At 41.9% G+C, this 19,171-nt stretch overlaps 1 protein-coding gene and 1 pseudogene across 2 annotated transcripts in view; both read right to left on the bottom strand.

Annotated features, from left to right (window-relative positions):
• The window catches only part of RYR3 (ryanodine receptor 3), a 263,782-nt gene extending 250,656 nt beyond the window's left edge, over positions 1-13,126 (bottom strand). The window contains exon 1 of the mRNA XM_080996165.1: positions 12,902-13,126. Within this exon, the coding sequence (XP_080852291.1) occupies positions 12,902-12,952 (51 nt within the window). The 5' untranslated portion in view covers positions 12,953-13,126. The remainder of the gene's footprint in view (positions 1-12,901) is intronic.
• Positions 876-1,891, bottom strand: LOC308463157 (splicing factor C9orf78 pseudogene; annotated as a pseudogene). Its single transcript has 2 exons — positions 1,660-1,891; positions 876-1,415 (listed from the first exon to the last, which is right to left on the bottom strand). The product of its transcript is annotated as a splicing factor C9orf78 pseudogene (transcript).
• Positions 13,127-19,171: the final 6,045 nt, after the last annotated feature.

Below are 19,171 nucleotides of genomic sequence, written 5' to 3'. Positions count from 1 at the left end.
CTTTTTGAAATCAGCCTTCTTAAAGTACAGAATGCATGTCCGGCTACACTCAGCTTTCCCTTGTCTCTGTATTATGAAATCCAGGGGACATGATCACTTCCTCCCACATTCCAAGTACTTCCACTATGTCAATCAGTTTGTTCCTGTTGGTGAGAACCAGATCCAATACAGATAATCTCCTTGTTGCTTTTTCCACCTTCTGGGAAATGAAATTGTCAGTGAGGCAATTGAGGAACTTGTTGGACCTTACATTCTTGGCAGAGCTTGATTTCCAACAGATATCAGGGATAACTGAAGTCTCATGTGACTATTATGACCATTTTTGAGTGTTTGGTATTCTGCTCAAGGAAGGCATCTTCCAAGTCTTCAGTCTGGCCTGGAGGTCTATAGCAGTAAAGTCATTGTTGTTTTCCTCCCCATTCATTTTTACCCATATACTCTCAATTTGCCTTCCATGTTCCAGGTCATGAATCCCTTCACAAATGTACATATTATTTACATATAATGCTGCTCCCTTCCTGTTCGTTCTACTCCTTTGGAATAAGTTGCACCCCTCTATTTCTATATTCCAGTCATAAGTCTCATCCCACCAGGTTTCAGTAATGCCTATTAGGTCAAATTCATCTTGTGTGTTTCCCATACTCTGTACTTTGACTTAAGCTTTTTATCTGTATCATAGTTGCTCTGTGAATGCTGTGAAATATTTAATAAAAATTATACACAGCTTGATTTTATTTTTTAATCCCCTCTGAGTGGTTTACAAAAAGAGTTCCTGGTCACAAGGACAATTCTAAGTGAAACTTCCCCTTCTCAAATTTCCCTGTGCATTTGCTCTGAACATCTGAAGAGGATTTTTTGTGATCATGAATCCAGCTTCAGTACTGCCAGTTTATCGTCTTGAACTCCTCATAGAGATAGTCATCAGTTGCTTTCTCATTTGGGGGTGTTTGCAGTTAGGTGAGGATCTCACAACTTCTGGTTTCTCAGCATCTCCCACCATCAACTGACTGGCTTTGGGTTTCTCTTTGTTTCTCCATACCAGTGAATTCCACACTTCAAGATAAAATCTGTTGTGATGGACATAGTTGACAGGCATGTTCGTTGGGACATAGGAAGTTTTCCTATTTTTCTCCTTGTTCTGCTGCTCAGCCAGCAACCTCACTTTGGCCTTCTCAGTGAAGATGATGTTTTTGATCTTGGCATCAATTCTGAGGTCCACCTATGATATGCCGCTCAGCAGCTGATTGGACAGCATCTCTTCTGTCTTCTTGGCCAAAGAAACCCGGATGCTCTCAGGTAGCTTGTACAGACTGTGCTCTGCATTCTTCTGCTTTACTTCCTGTTCCTCATTTTCCACAATCCCCTTCCTTTTTTCAGCTTTATTTCAATGGAGTTCATCATATCAGCATACAGTGGTACCTCGGGTTACATACGCTTCAGGTTACATATGCTTCAGGTTACAGACTCTGCTAACCCAGAAATCGTACCTCGGGTTAAGAACTTTGCTTCAGGATGAGAACAGAAATCGTGCGGCGGTGGCATGGCAGCAGCGGGAAGCCCCATTAGCTAAAGTGGTTCTTCAGGTTAAGAACAGTTTCAGGTTAAGAACAGATCTCCGGAACGAATTAAATACATAACCAGAGGTACCATTGTATTCACCTCTCATGTTGGTCTCTGCAGAAAAAGGACTTACAAAGTTACAGTCCTCCTCTTCACTGATCTTGCGATTCTTTCAATTTCTTCATGTCCACCATTGCACCAGTCTTTATCTTAAAAGGGCATCTGCCAGGATCATTTCTTCTTGTAGCTTCTTTCCCACAAGCCGAGTGGCAGAACTCACTCCATTGGGCCTCTTGTAATTTTTGCCAGACCTCCTTGGTGACCTGCTCATCCTCATCTTCCTCCTCAAAGTCCCTCTGATGGAAAGCTTTCCCTCCTATGCTGGCTGTTTGCAGTAATAAACATTGATTGATTGATTGATTGATTGATTGATTGATTGCTTTCCCTGCTAGCATGTTCCTAGCTGCATTGGTGACAAATCTTCTTCTTTACCACTTGTGGGAAGAAATATATAATAGAAGGGTAACAGGCAATATAAAAGTATTATGACTAAGAAGCTTTAAGTGTGTAAGGTACTGTGAATGTCCCAAATTTGGCCATATGTCATGCACAGATGAGTTTTGTAAACTCATACTCCATTCACACACTTCTAGGCCATTTTCAAACACCAACAGTGACTATCAACATCTCTCTACATTTGAACATTCACAGCGTTTATCAATGATTGTCAACATTAATACATGAGTGAGCACTATACTGCAGGTGGCATTTCTTCTGAATAACAGCCTCTCTCTCTTTATAGACTTTTATATATTACGCTCTCACAAGTTGTAAAAGTTACACAACCAACATCACATATAAGACAGAGGGACAGTGAGTTTTAAGGAAGGAAGAATTGTCAGAGCACTCTCCCAAACCAAGCACAACAGAAAGAAGATCTTAGCACTGCAGTGAATTCTATGGTAAAATGTGGAATGAGACTTCAATGACTGTTGCCTCTTCAGCTTCTGACTCCTCCTCCTCCCAGTCTGCTCCCTCCTCTCCCTCTGACCACTCATCATCATCCCAACACCAATCCCCTGGCTCTGAGCCCTCTTCCCCTGGGGGTTCTCCAGCTGGTGTCTCCCACCATTCCTCTGCATTCAGCCAGTCCATGGCACAGGGCTTCCCCTCACATGATTTGAAGGGTGGGATTCAGGAGAACCCCCAGAACAGCACACAGCATAAGAAGAGGGGAGTCATTCTGTCTGGCAAGCTGAAATGTTTGCACAAATGGAACATCTGTAATAGTGCAATGATGAATTCCACCCCTTGTTTGCAGTCACCCCCCAAATCCCCCGTGAGGGTAACATTCATCTAGGAGAAACATTCCAAAATTATCATCTAGGAATATGCAAACAGACTAGCAGATATGTCTCTGTCATTATAAAGAAGTACCTTAAGCACCACCCTGGGCCAGAATTCTCAGCTACTACTGATGTAGAACTTTAGATGCTGGAGGTACCAGAATCATTGAATCACAGAGGGTCATCTGGTCCAACCTTCTGCAATGCATGAATACTGCAGTACTAATGGGGATATTTACACTAATATCCAAACATTACTGATGAAGAGGCATTGAAACAAAGATGTAAATCACAGTAGTCTAACATGTTTCAAACAGCTGTGCGGAAAACATGGGGAGGGATCATGCAGTCACTATCCCAGCAACAGAAATACCCAATTCATAATAACACACTGGATTTGAATATTAGATCTGAATCACACACATATGTCACAGCACAATGGTTGTAGAATACAGCAATTAAGAAACTTCTCCTTGTAGCAATGGAAGCAGCTCATAGCAAGGTTCCAACCATTTTAACTATGTGCTCACAAACCACCAAAAAGGGGACACCAAGAGCAGTAAGTAGCTCTGGAGAGAGCCAATAGACTTTCTGCAAGTTGCCACCATACTGTTGAGTGTATGCATGAATCCAGCCATAGAGGTACAATGGAGTATCATTCTTAGCACTCAGCTTACTGAGCCAAAACTATATTCTGTACTACTATAGATAATATATTTGGTGATACAGACCTTCGACATTACTTGTGCTATATAACTGTCAACGAGTAGTTCAGTACAAGTTTTGCATTTGAAAGGACCCAGGTTCACCAGGTGGAGCTGGGACAGTCTGCTCCCTAAAACCCAGGAGAGCCTCTATCAATCAATGCAGACAATAGAGCTAGATGGAACAATGATCCGACTTAGTTAATATAAGACAACTTCCTCCTTTGCACCTGGCTAAGAATATTTGTTCGCATCTGTGGAAACAGATACTGAGGCTTATCAGATGGCTTTAAAAGTCTGTTCCTTAGTGGAAGAAATTGACATTAATGAGATGTGTAGAACATATACCATTTACTAATTGTCTTCATGTTTTTGTATATATTCCACTACACAGACTAAAGCACTACAGGCAATGAATTTAAGAAAGGTTGCTCACTTCTTGCGGGGTTGAAGTTATTTGGCCACAGGCATCTTTTATATCACCGCTCAAGGCATGATACTCTGTATTCCAGTCAAACAGCATTTGCATTGCCTTTTATTATCTATTTACTGCTATCTGGAACTGTTCCTCAATACAATATCCAGTTAAAACCAACATTATTTACAATCTGCTACCAACCAAACATTGTCTGAAAGTCTCAGTGCCAATGCTGGAATTCTGATGTGTAAAATTTGTAAGAAAATTTAAATAAAGCCATCATTAGCATGATTTTATAGAATTATAAACCTATTTACTATTTATACATTTATAAAACTATTTCTATTTTAAGGCTAGTGATTTTGTAAAGTTTTCCAAGGGGCCATTTGGATACAACTTTGCTTTTCACACAGCATGATTCACAAGTCAATTATATTTAACTGGGCTACTGTTGTGAAATGAAATGCCATGGGCTATTTTTGTAAAATATGATTTGAACAAAAAAAAAAAATCAGCAAAATGATTTCATAGCAACATAGCAACAGTTAACACAAACCTCTCTGAATTCATAACCAAAGGCTGATAACACCTCTATTAAGAACAATTTATGATGAAATGTTTTCTCAAAACATTTCTCTCTAGTGAATGACAGAAATTGCTAGGAATCACTGAACATTTCCCCTAAAACAAAAACAATTGAACATTATTCTGAAGCTCAACTTTAAGAAATTACGTTTTTATTCAAATTCATGAGAGACTTCTTTTCCATAAGGAAACTAATTCAGGTCTGACTTTCAGTACCTTAAGATAGTTACAGCACCTAAATTGCTGCAGAAGCCTTTAACTAACTGCAAGTCACTTCATCCTGCAAAGAAATCTGGAAACTGTAGCTCTGTGGGGGTCTTCCTAACTACTCTCAACACCGTTAACAAACTACAATTCCCAGGATTCTTTGGGGGAAGCCATGACTTTTAAAGTGGCATAAGAGTGCTTTAAATATATGGTGTGGATGTGACCTCAGAAAATGATGGCTCAGTGAGCAATGAGAGTATTTACTGGTTTACGGATGATGAATACTGACTTCACAAAGAAGCCAAAACCAGATGCACAAACCTTCATAGGAATCCAAACTCTTCATCCTTGGAACATGTGTAATTAGTGCAGTAAATAATGTGACGATGCAGAAAGACTATTAGTAAAAGATGGCACAAGGTATCCTACCTTCTAACAACAGAATGGTGGATCTGTTCCTTTGCTACAAAAATATATGAGCCCAGCCAACCGATCCATATCTGCAAGGTGGCATTTGAATGTCCTTGATATAAATTCACTTCTAGACATAAGAGCACAGGATAAAAAGCTTGGGCTACACAATAACAGCTTTTCTCCAATCTTTTCAAAGAAGTTTGACTGTGATGAGACAGTTGGAAACACCGATAAAAAATTAGGAAGGGAGTAAGCATGTGAAAGGATACTTAGCAATGTGAAACACTAGCTGACAACCACCCATGGTTTTCGGAACACCAAGGTTATAGCATGATCTCTCACTGACTATCAGCACATTACTGTGCACATCCAACATTGCCCACTTTCTCAAGAGAATCTAAGTCACAGATCTTAGAAACAGAAAATTGCAGAAGCTAGATAACATGGTACTGCAAAGCCAGACACAATCAGTATGCTGGTTGCTACACAACAGATATTTCTGAGATGATACTCAGTAGATTACATTGTTTACAGACATTAACTGACAAACAGCATAGGCATACATTCTATGCAAGTCCATATCTCCCAGGGCTAATGAGGGATGCAAGACAGAAGCCGAGACAGTCCTGGTATGTCTGCTAGTGTTTGAGGTCAGGTGAGCCAGGAAGTTCCTTATTTTGGAGCTAACCTATAGTTTCTGGTTGACTGCTTGCTCTTTGCTCTTGCTGAAATACAATGGCTGCCTTTGGATATGGTGATAACACTATGGTTTAGCATAATAAGAACAAGCCCAGCCTTGGACTTGTGCACTCCCCTCCTCCCCTCCTTTCCTCTGGCATAGCTACAAAGAGAATATTGGGAGCATCCACTTCTGTTTTAGGTTGATTTCAGTTTAATATGCCACCTGAACTCTAAACTGCAATTAGCTTTAACTATGGTGGCGCTGTGGGGTAAACCACAGAGCCTAGGACTTGGCGATCAGAAGGTCGTTGGTTTGAATCCTCATGATGGGGTGAGCTCCCATTGCTCGGTCCCTGCTCCTGACAACCTAGCAGTTCGAAAGCATGTCAAAGTGCAAGTAGATAAATAGGTACTGCTCCGGCGGGAAGGTAAACGGTGTTTCTGTGTGCTGCTCTGGTTCGCCAGAAGTGGCTTAGTCATGCTGGCCACATGACCCGGAAGCTGTACACCGGCTCCCTCAGCCAATAAAGCGAGATGAGCGCCACAACCCCAGAGTCGGCCACGACTGGACCTAATGGTCAGGGATCCCTTTACTTTACCTTTATGGTAAGTGAAAACAAGCAAGCTGTGGTGCGAAGTTGCCCTGTCTCCACTTACCATAGTTAAGATCAACTGCGTTTAGACCCAGCTCAGGTGTGGCAAGCTGCAGTTAACAAAAAACCAGAAGCTAAAACTTCCAATCCCCTCCTTATGGCTCCATCAGAGGAGGGGGAATGCATAAGCTCTGGGGAGGTTAAGTGTGTTCTGGTTGTGTCGGAACCAGCCCAACAGCCTTTGCAAATCCTGTGCTTCCCATGTTTCCCTACCCTTGAACTCACGAAAATTGAAAGAAGAAACCATAGCATTTTCCTAAATACTGATATTTCCCACCCAAGTTTGGTTGTGTTGCTCTTTACAGAGATAAGTACTTGTAGCATACCTCTGAAGTACATACAGAATTCCCTTCGTTGTGCTAGTTTCAGAAACCTATGCAGCACCCATCTCCCTGCCTTCCAGAGTAGTAGGCTATAAATTTTCTGGGTGTGTCTGTCCTAAATCTTGTTTCAAAGGAGGGGGTTGCTAAGGTGGTCTACAGTGCAAAAGTGAAATGTGTCATTACCCCCAATGGAAGCCACAATTTGCCTCCTGGGTGCTGACAATTGACACTATTGCGTTTCCTACTACCCTGAGCTGGAACTACCCTCCTACCTGAGCGACAAGATATAAAACAAGGGGAAGAGCTTGCAAACTTCTCACCTTCAAAACTAATGAAGATGCAGCAGAATTGCTCTTTACCTCCCACTACCCTGTTGCTACTATTTGGGGGTTTGGGCTTATTTATAAAATATATGCATTATAGGCATGGGGACTTTTTTTTGCTGACCCCCACTTTCCTGTCGTTTGCATATGTTAACAGAAGGGCTGCTTTGGAAATCCCTATGCCACCCTGTGTAGGTCTGTTTCCTTGCTGTTGCGTTTCTGTGTGTATTCTTTTTCTTTGTTGAACTACTGTATCTGTAAAGGGCAAGGCTTTTCAGATGCTTCCTTGATTTGTAGCTCTACTTTCCCCAGCCTTCCACCCTCATCCTGGTAGGTTTATCCTCTCTCTTTAAACTGATGAAGCTCTATCTGTACAAATGATGTTTGCAACACATCTGGGAAAGCCAAGAACAATGTGAACCACTGGCATAAGGGAGGGCTGAACATGCCATCTCTCTTTGCAGGAAGAAGGGTCATAATTCCATAATCACTTGCTGTATATTTTTTCTGCTCATGCAAACTTTTCAGACTGCAGCAGTCACAATTCACACCGCCAAATGGTAAGTTTCCTAAAATGGTTATTGGGATTTCAAAAGTGAAATCTTTCTCCAACCATGGCCAATGAGATGCCCCTGGGAAGGTAATAAGTAGGACAAAATTGACAATATCTATCCTCTCTGCTTCATGCCCAATGAAATTAGCGATGTACCGTCTCTAAATATGGGAAATTGGGCTTCAAGTTTTCACTACATTCAAACCAGATTCCATCACAGTTCATTGCCTTACTGTGGCAATTCTATAGGATTGCCAAACATTTATCTTAAACATGCTTCCCATCACGTAATCCTGAGTTGTTGTAACTCGAAAACAACAGAATTTCACCCCAGTTCTAGTCACTATTTACACATGCCACATGCTCTTATTTCTCTCGACCATGTCCCTCCTTCTTTCCTGTGCAAGACCCATATGTTTAACAGCAACATAATGAACAGAAAATTAGCAGCCGATGTTTTTCAAAGCAGTGCATCTGCATGCTGGAAAAAGCTTTGCCTGCCGAACTTTTGCTTGTTGTTATAGACATGGAAACCAGGTCGGCAGGGGGTGGGGAGAGATGCCAGCCTCTCACACACATACACCTTTCTTCCATGCTAAATGTATTTACAGCCTATCTGTAATTCATACGCTGGGCAAAAGTGAAGAATGTAAAGTCCTTCAGTTACAATATAGCCCTGCAAGGATTATATATTTGGCACCAAAGATTACACACCTAACATGATTAATACAACCTATATTTCCTATTGGAAATACTATTTTGTCATATTTCACATTAATTTTGACTACATTTGCTTTGACTTTGTTTCCTGAATAAATCCTCTTATAAGATAATTGTGCCGCATTGCTTTGTTTTTGTTTTTATTGTGCTACATACATGCTCTCTGATCCGTGTAACTATATCATATTTTGAAGAGGCACAGAAAAAACTGTGTGTTAAATTAAAAAGGCCAAAAGCAATAAGAGTTTGACAGATATACGATCCTAAACCCAACAGTCCAGAAGCAACCCATAATTCTCCAGCCCCTGCACTATAGCAAGCAATACCTTATTTGTGCAGCTTCTGCTATTTGGTCATGAACATTCTGGAATTTCCCAATAGTTTCCTTAAAATCACAGTGGTCAAAAGCAGAATTCAGCGCAGAGACCTAATTGCCGCCCTGACTGTAAGCATACTAACCATAATCTAGCAAATACAGCCCTGCATATACATGGTCAGCAGCGGCGTGCTTAGGGTGTTGCATCTGAAACCAAGGGAGTGTGAGATAGCTCTTATGCCGAAATAAGTTTCACTAAGATAAATCAGAATTCTTCAACATACATTCAAGATTTAAGTCTAAGAGAGGCATGTAAACAATAACTGATCAGTGCACAGGACTTAGCTCCAGAACTTGTTTTGAGAAAATATGTTGTTCCTTTTAAAAAAATCCAAACTTCATAGTAAGGCAATAGTTTAATTAGGCCGAACAAAATGCCATAAATAGCGAACAGATTTCTGAGCTTTCGGAAACCCTTCATCATTCTAGATGTTAAACAAAGCAGTAGGTGAGAGGAACTGGGAGGGGAACCTGGCTTGCTGTTAAAGTCTGCATTAGTCTCAGTTTTAGTGTAGGAAGAGATTGCAGACTTAACAGAATAAGCTCTCCTAGATGCAGGTTTTAGGTTAAACCTAGGGTTGCAGAGACGAAGTAACATATGACTGAGTCCTTGTTTTTTCTGTATGTCACCAGCTTTAAGCAAACCACCCACAATTCTTCAGTGTAACAGTTTAAAGACTCAGCTACGAACCAGTTTCAAGCTAGTCTTTGCCATAAATTCCTTTAGTTGCCTTAAGAAGCTGTTACCTCTCATCCTCAATGCCCCACCTGCAATAGGATAATATTATTGACCTACATTGCAGGGTTACTTGTAAGTATTACTGACACAAAGCACTTTGAACACTCTGGAGTGCTATACTGTATAAATTATTGCTATTATGGTTTCCAATGTCAGAGCCCCAAACTTTCACAATTAAGAGACCGCCTTGATACTCAGAAGCTCACATATTTGGGATGAGAGATAAGGACTTTCAGGGCAAAGGAACGGCAGACTTGACCATGCAAGCAACACAAACATGGGTGTCAATGAAATCCAAAAGGTAAGTACCAGAATCTCTTGCAACGCCATAATGTAGAAGTGTGCAGAAGGCAGACAGTGGTCAGGACAGACTAGTGACAAATTTCTAGCAGATTATCCAGTGTACATTGGCAAATAACATTGGAATAGATTGATCTTGATCAGATCCAGGAAGGCACTGTTGATGTCCTTGAGCAAACGGACTCAGAGGCACGTAACACAGATGACCCAGTAAGGTATAACTAAACTGTTTCATGTGACTGTTGAGTGACAATCTTTCATTCTAATTTAAAACATCTATAGTGGACTGCAGGTACTTTTAGTTTTTGCAGCCTTTTTAAAAAATTTTTTTAAAGAAAGACAGACTATGATGCAACGTATCCTAAGCTAGCCTAGGACAGAAGAAGTGCTATCCACCAGGCCAGCTTGAATCCTGGAATTTTTATTTCATAAACTAAGCCATGCTAGTGAATTGCCCAAGGTAATCAGCAAGTTTATGTGGATCAAATATTCCGCAATTCCTTTCCTGTGTAAACAGGTTTTGTTGGCACTATAACAGCCCAGGGAGCACCACATCTGAATCCTTAATAAGTGTAACCAAGTCCTAGCTAGACACTTGTGTGTCTACAAAAAGAAAAAAACCTCCTGAATTCTAAAACGTACCATTCTAATGCAAGCTAGGAAGCTTTGGAAAAAGAGAATTTAAGTACCACTGTACTGGCCACTAAAATGCAACCACTTCTAAGGCAGAAGGCAGATGCTTTTAAATGATTCACAAAAATTTAGGAGTGCAACGCTGGAGGAAAGGAATCAGACTTTCTTTCTTGACTTCATTTACATGGATTTTGCTTTGGAAAATGGACTTGGTCATATAAAAGCAAGGGACTAAATTGCAAGTGTTTCACATTTTCTGAATGGCATACTCTGGGAAATTTTATTATTTTTTACAGTTCCATCTCTTTATAAGAACACTGAACTCTGCCTTCTGTCACTTTGTAATACATGCAATCACATCTGCCAGCCCCAAACTAAGGTTACGCCGCATGTGAGAAACTATTTTTGAAAGCACACAACTGCTCAAGGAATCCTCCCTACAAATAAATTTGTTTTAAGACCGAGGGTTTGTGTTGGTACAGTCTAGCAGACAACACAATAACTCAGCAGCAAAAGTGCTTTCATATTGCACGCATGCCTTAGTATACTGCTCATGTACCAAAGTGTGTAATTAATCTTTAGTATTTATGGCCACAATCAAAGTAGTATGCAAGAAATAAATAACACTCCTCCCTAGGGAATGTAGAATTCGGGGGAAGGTTTAGTAGCTGATACCTCTGTCTGTATGGGAAGTTGTCTAGAAAAGTGAAGAAACCTGCATTTTGTGCTTTATGATGAGCACGCCGGGGGGTGGGGAGCGAATAGTACCGTCAAATAAAAACAGTAACCCTATCTCTATGCACTATTCTGTGATGCCAAGAAGCCGCCTTAAAAAAAATCATTGTATGTTTACACCATATCCTAAGTCATAAACACTAAATTCAGTGAAAGATAGAAAGAGTTTCTATCCCTCTGAGGAAAGAACACAGGTTGCAGTCTCATCAGAAGTCTCCTCATGTAGGAAAAGATGAGATACCTTATTTGTCTAGGAAGAGGAGAAAGCTTTTCACCTTGCTGTTCGGTGAGGATATGAAGCAAAAGCGCCTTAGACAGCCATTTGGGTGTCATGTCAAAGAGATGCCTGGAAGGTGCAAAGCAAATGCTATTGCGGGGGGAAACATCTATTGTTCAAAATATACATTTAGGGGCTTCATTGTGTGGATATGCAGTTGTCCCATAACATAAGCAGCAGAAGATGTAATGGAATAAAATTAGTCTTCCCTGTAATTACATCTTCCATCATGAGGTTTTCAGAAGGAAGGAAGTGTCAATGACACTTTGACACAACTAGCATTTTTCAGGAGCTGCAAAAGACACCTTTTCTCATATTCCCCATGCTCTGCGCCCCTGCCCAACTGGCAACAGCATGGGCTTATTACAGATAACCAGCTTACCCATTTTGGAAATCCACCTTTTTAAAAAAGTTGCACTAGAAACTGCGGAGACTCTGTTGCTGGCACAGTTTTTTGCAAGGAAGCAGAGAAATGGTGAATGGGCGGCAGGAACTACATGTATTTTGAAGGGCTGCTCCTCAAGCAACTCCTACCTGCATCAACATACAGAATTACCCAATGAAAGGATGTCCCACACCTCAGAACAGTTAATGTGTGAATCAGAGTCACTTCAAAATCAGAAAAGATCACCCCTACGAAACCTTATGGAAGAATGTTGTGAAAGCTCTTTATGGAGCATTTATGAGAGGGGCAAGTTATTATTTCACTGGTTGACACTCCTGGCCAGAGAAAGCGCTACGTCCATTTAAACTAAACCTCTGTTTGAAGCATAATAAAAATATTTCAGGTTTACCTCTGAAGCACATTCATTCATACAAGCACATCCCGCATGCCTGTATATTTGCTATAAAGGGGAGGAAGGATTGCAGAGGTCTCAGAGACCCCTCATCGGGGTTTGCTTGCGATTTTGATCCCCTATTCCCCGCAAAGCTTCTTTTAATTGTCACTGAGGAGTAACCTAGAGAGAAGTTTCAGAGGTCAGGTATCTGGCATGCAGCATTAAGAAACCCAATCACAAAGTTAACAAGGATGCTTCAGACACAGGAATCACCAGAGCAAACAACTCCCTTTCGGTACCAAACTCGGACGGAGATGGCTAATAAGCAGATTTAAAGGGAGATGGCACTGAGAACGTCCAATGCTTGTCTGGTACAGCCTGTACGTATCCTTGCATTATTTCCCGTTCTCCCAAACATTCGTTCCTGGGTAACCAAGCACAAGCAGAGAGAGGGAAAGAGGGAGAAAGACAGAGAGGGGAAATGTTATTCTGTAATGAAATACAAGCAGGCACAGTCAAGGAGACAAAGAAAAAGAACCCGGTTCCTGACCTAGAAAAAAACAACAGATACTTACAGTTCGTAGGAACTGTATTTCATCTTCCCCTCCTTCGCCCCCTTCAGCCATGGCTCTGGAGGAAGCAGCTCTGCTCAGCCTCTGATCGCCTACACTGGTAGCAGCTCGCCGGGCTCAGCACAGCTCCTTTTCCCTATCTGTATTAGCATATAGCTAATCCATAGCCATATAGGGAGCCCAGCTAACTCCACTGCACTGCAGACTGTCAGTCAACCCCCTCACTGCCAGAACCAACGGAGCCGTCTTCCCAATTCCACAGCAAGCTAAACCCCCCCCCCCCTTTTCTAGACTATCCGCCCCCCTCTCCAGGGAGAAACCTATTGTGAAAGCAATGCGGGAAGCACTGCATGCATCATTAAGGGTCTCCCCCACCCCCTTGAAATTATCTCTCAACAGCACTGTAATAGGGAAATTAATGAAAGCAACACGCTCGCTCCCATTTTGCCAGATTAGTATCTTCACTTTTCTCTCTCTCTCTTTAATTTAAGGAAAGTATCACAATCAGCAGCCTCTTCCCCTATTGATGAGCGTTTCAATGGATGGGAATAATGACTATCGGCAACGCAGGGTGATGGTTTTAACAGCCCGTTTTAAGCATGTGAAAATTATTTACTGCCTTTCTGCATAAGCAGCAGCAATTCTTGTTGGCACTGACTGTGTGAAGGAACTATGGGTACTTGTTAATTATGCTGCCATTTCCCAGAAGCAGCCACACACTGAGCTTAGGAAAAAGTTTTCACCTGAAACATGGTAAAATGTAAGCAGAACATGATCATTCTATTTTGGATCCTCAGTACTTGTGCAAATAATGAGCATTTCACACAGGCACCAGCTTGGATCCTCAAGTCCCATCCTCAGGCATGGTTACCAGGAAGAAACTTCACCTCAAATCAAGGCTAATTACTCCTCAGAAAATCTGATTCAGCTCAGACTGTAAGTCACTATCTCCTCCCCAGAGTCCTAGTCCAATATTTTAAGTAAACAATGCTGGTAGCGTGTGTGTTTTTAAGTGCACCAGAGACATTCTTATCTTGGTGGCTACCACATACCAAGTCCTTGAACTGCTGAGGCACTATTTGTCAAGAAGTTCTCTGCGTAGCCACTTGTCCCTACAGAATGCTTGGGAACAACACAGCAAATTCTGTACCACATTCAGAAGCATGGTAAAACTTGGGTACAGACTGGTCCTTAGGGACTGGGACAGATTACAATTTAAGCACCTCCAGCAACTCAATAAATTTAAACATTCCTCCCCACACCTAAGGACGAGACAGGCTATAAATATAAATTAATTGATACATATCTGCCACTTTGAGAACCATTTTGGAGAACTGGAAACGGAGCCATGCAAAGTTAAAGAAAAATTGCCCGCCAGAAAATCACTGAAAACAGAAAACTGACAATTAAGTCTTATGGGTTTCCTTAAGAATTACGTTGAGATAAAGGAATCAGGGAAAACGTAGCCAAGAATGTGACTGAGCGTCAGGATTCTGTTTTGGGTCAAGAGTTTGGATCATACTGGTTACCAAGTTGTTTCTGTTCAAAAATCAAGTGCTGGATTTGACCCTAAGTGGTTTGAGGCCTGAGCCCTCTTCATGCATTCCTTAACATGTATCCTAAACACATGGAAGGGGCAAGAATGCACCCACTGCCTGCCCTGATGCCACTGACCTAACTGGCAGAGGAATACCCATGTGTGTACAGTTGTGATTGAAGTGATCTGGCCAAATACAACATTGATGTGTTTACTGCTGTGTGCACATAGGTGTCCCTTTGCCGGTGTCCCACTCAATGTACAGACAGTAGATGGGCCAGTGGGATGAATGTCACTGGGGCGGAGCCAGTGGGCATTGCCCTGCCCCCTCCACACATACACAGTCCCAGGAAAGGACTGTGTGAAGGGGATCTCTTGAACTTCTTCAATGTACTTTGATTTTGTCTTATTGTTATGATGCTTTGATTTTAAAAGATTTTGTACACCACGCAGATATGTATTTGTATATGATTCTGTGGCACAGGTATTAATAAACTTTTAAATTAGCAGCCTGAGCTAAGTCCTCAGGCTGGAACACCGATCAGCGCTAAGCACGCACTATCCACTGATATCAGCAGCAACAAGAACAGACATCAGGAAAATACTCTTCAATAAAACCCTTCTTGTATTTTGCCACCTTCTCTTCTTTTTCCCCCAACCAGAGTTGAAAACACTAGTACTAAAGCAGGACAAATATCACACTTTATGGGTCAGGGAGTGTAATTCTTTGTGAATTGAACAGAGGTGAGCTGAAGAAAAAAGAGGAACATTGCCCAAAGGAAATATCTGGATTAAAGCAGTATGTTCTCCACACACACACACACACACAACCAGCAAGAGGCAGCAGCAGGTGGGAAGGCTGGTGTATCGCACACTCCCATCTGTAGCTTTACACTGATTACAAAGCTTGGCACATGCCGACAGGAATTTTTCCAGTGCTGTGCCAGGATTTTCTGTGAGATTTATGTCACCCTCATGCCGGGGGCGGGGGGACCCAAAACGTAAGTTTATGACTTGTGGTTGATATTTTGAAGGAATTGTGTTTGTGTGTGTTTATAATTCAACAAGAAAATCGTCTCTGACATTTTCCAATATTGAAACAAAAAAATTGCTTTGAGGAGATTTACAGTGAAATCCTAGGTGTCCATGTATGTTCAAACGGGTTCCTCCCAGGAAAGCGTGCACAGAACTGGAACCATAGTACAATCCTGCACATATTTCTTCAGAAATATGGCTCAGTTGTGTTCAGTTGGCCTTAGTTCCTAGTAAATATACTTAGGGCTTTAGCCTACAATTCTATGATTCTGTTAGTCTAAGTATTATCAATACATGTACAGTGGTACCTTGGGTTACATACGCTTCAGGTTACATACGCTTCAGGTTACAGATTCCCCTAACCCAGAAATAGTACCTCGGGTTAAGAACTTTGCTTCAGGATGAGAACAGAAATCGTGCTCCAGCGGAGCAGCAGCAGCGGGAGGCCCCATTAGCTAAAGAGGTGCTTCAGGTTAAGAACAGTTTCAGGTTAAGAACGGACGTCCAGAACGAATGAAGTTCTTAACCCGAGGTACCACTGTAGTGTCATTTAGTCGAAAGGAACCAGAAAAGTCTCCTAGCCCAACTCGCTGCCAAAGCAGGAATTCCCGAATTACATCCATATTAAAGCCTTTCATTTGTTTGTTTTATTATCTCATTTTTATGCCACTCTTCACAAGTAGTTCCTATAAAGATATAAAACACACATAACTAAACCCAACATATCAAAAGCATGAAAACAGCACTAAGAACATTCTCCTAACAGACTGCTCACTAAATCATACTTTGGGCCTCATAGGACCCAAAGGCCCAAGTGAAAGGGGGTGGGACCACAGGGATGGTCTCCTCCACAGATCTTAGCTGACAGGTTGGTACAACTGCATACAAATGTGCTCTCATGCTATTGCTTTCAATCTGACAGACTGGCATACACAGACAGGAAAATATGTCCGATCAAAGTTGCCTGGCAGATTGCAGCCCAATTCCAACTGTGCTTAGAACTGCAGTCTTTGAATGCAAGGATCATGTTTGTTCACATGTGCATTCTTGATCCAAAGAACGTGCTTCCAGCTGGTTTAAATTAAATGACTTTTCGTTCGAACTGCACATAAGAATTGCGCAATGTCTCTCTAAACCTGTTACCTCTTTTCAGTTTGTTATATCTCTAGCACTTCAGTCCGAAACACCCTAAGTTGAACGTACTATAAAATGTAATGGGATAAGACTTCACAACTGTGTGTGTGTGTTTAGGGTTGATGCGTTCCCTTGGCCTAGCAATTAAAGTTGGTGCCACACAGAGAACTAACCATACTAAAGTGCTGACTAATCCCAGTTTACAGTAATCATGTTTTATTTATTTGCTACTCACGGCCTTCCTGGTTTTAGTTTGCATGATGTTCTCTACTCAGTACTGTATGTGTTATTTTGGGAAACAATTTCTTGCCCCAATAAACAAAATATTTTGGTTTGTTTTCATACCTCTTAACACTGATAAGTGAGTGACCATCTCACATTACTGTACAGTGGTACCTCAGGTTACGTACGCTTCAGGTTACATACACTTCAGGTTCCAGACTCCACTACCCCGGAAATAGTGCTTCAGGTTAAGAACTTTGCTTCAGGATAAGAACAGAAATCGTGCTCTGGCGGCGCGGCGGCGGCAGGAGGCCCCATTAGCTAAAGTGGTGCTTCAGGTTAAAAACAGTTTCAGGTTAAGAATGGACCTCCGGAACAAATTAAGTACTTAACCCGAGGTACCACTGTACTTGTATCCCTTAGAGCTGTGTTCCAGTTCATATGATGGCTATGTGTTTAGTAAGATAGAGAGCTCTTTTGGTGCAGTATACAGTTCTCTGAAATTGAGGTGCTCTCTACATGCAGGAGCTACGGACAGAGCAGCAGCTCCTATGCATAGGTAGCCAGTCCCCCCCCCCCGAGGAGTGTTACTGTGGGGAATTTATTAATATGGGGCCTGAGCGAGAACAACAGTTGGCACCCCCCAACTTTGATTGGGTACCCGTGTAAATATGGATTGTTGCTGTTGTTGTTCTCATCATTCTCATCATTATTTTGCACCCCCTTTGCATGGCTACCTGTGTGGGGGAACAGCTCACACCGCCCTAAATCCGACACTGGTTGGCACCTCCAATGGTGGCAATGCTCCCAGGTTTCACACACAGACACACACCCCTCAACACCACTGAAGTCACCAGAATGGCCTTTCTATGGAAAAAAGCATCAGAGGGAGGCATGTTAAGTAAGCCCTAAGACCACAATTTACTATTAATATAGTGCTATATTCCCCATAAGAAATCCTGTGTCCCCCCACCATTAGCAACATCGTAACTATGTTTCAGTCGGACTTACTGTCTAAAAAGTTTGCTTAGCGTTGTGACAGTCAATCAGAGAAAAATTACAAGGGCTGTGACCCCCAAGTGGCATTTTCCACCATTGCCCCTCCACTCCAGAATGCATTTGTTTTTGCCACATATGTGAAGCATCATCCATATCATTACATTTTAGTTTTTAAATACAGTGGTACCTCGGGTTACAAACACCTCGGGTTACAAGCACTTCGGGTTACAGACTCCGCTAACCCGGAAGTAGTACCTTGGGTTAAGAACTTTACCTCAGGATGAAAACAGAAATTGTGTGGCGGCAGTGCTGCAGCAGTGGGAGGCCCCATTAGCTAAAGTGGTACCTCAGGTTAAGAATGGTTTCAGGTTAAGAACAGACCTCTGGAACGAATTAAGTTCGTAACCAGAGGTACCACTGTATTATTTTTTTTCATTTGTATCTATTTTATGATACTGCTTTATTGCAGCTTTTGTTGTGCTTCTGTATGCCGCTTACAGATTTTTAAACATTATGGGGTTTAGAAACGCTTTTAAGTTAATAAATAGGTGTGCCAAACTATGGCTGACTACGAAGAAGCAAGCAGGTCAAATTGCACCTGCCTTGTTCCTCCCTTTGTCACGCTGTGAGGAAATAAGCCAGAGCACCGGCTAAGCATTATCAGGAACCTACCTACCTGGCCTACCTAGCAGTTCGAAAGCACGCCAGTGCAAGTAGATAAATAGGTACCACTATGGTGGGAAGATAAACAGCATTTCCGTGTGCTCTGGTTTTCGTCACGGTGTCCCGTTGCGCCAGAAGCGGTTCAGTCCTGCTGGCCACATGACCCAGAAAGCTGTCTGTGGAAAAATGCCGGCTCCCTCTGCCTGAAAGAGAGATGAGCGCCACAACCCCATAGTCGCCTTTGACTGGACTTAACTGTCCAGGGCTCCTTTACCTTTACCTTTTTATCAAGAACCAACACCCATGTTTTGTTTCTCTCTAAGGAAACCCCAAGGTTTGTCCTTGGCTTCCTTTAGTGATTTGTTTGGGAAGAAAAAAATCATGACCACTGGGTCACACTAATGCTAAACCATTGTTCTAGTTTGTTTCCTTCGTGTATGGCAAAGGGGCTGGAGCATGTGAGTAGTGTGCGCTAGCAGACTTGCCCATTCATGGCAGTCCGTAGTTTGGCCCACTGTAACATATGAACTAAGCCAATAGCTTCATGGCCCAACTTATTCTCTCCTCGAGTTTTGGCTACATTAACCATTGCATACCATTAGGGAGATACTCCAAACAGATCTGAAGAATCCCTTGGTCACATTTCAATATCTCATTATTGTTTTCCAAGTCATCTAACATTT

This window comes from Podarcis pityusensis (genome assembly GCF_964106645.2).
Source record: "Podarcis pityusensis genome assembly, chromosome: 1".
Taxonomy (NCBI): domain Eukaryota; kingdom Metazoa; phylum Chordata; class Lepidosauria; order Squamata; family Lacertidae; genus Podarcis; species Podarcis pityusensis.
Note: the sequence above shows the minus strand (reverse complement) of the source record. Positions and strands in the feature narration are given on the sequence as shown.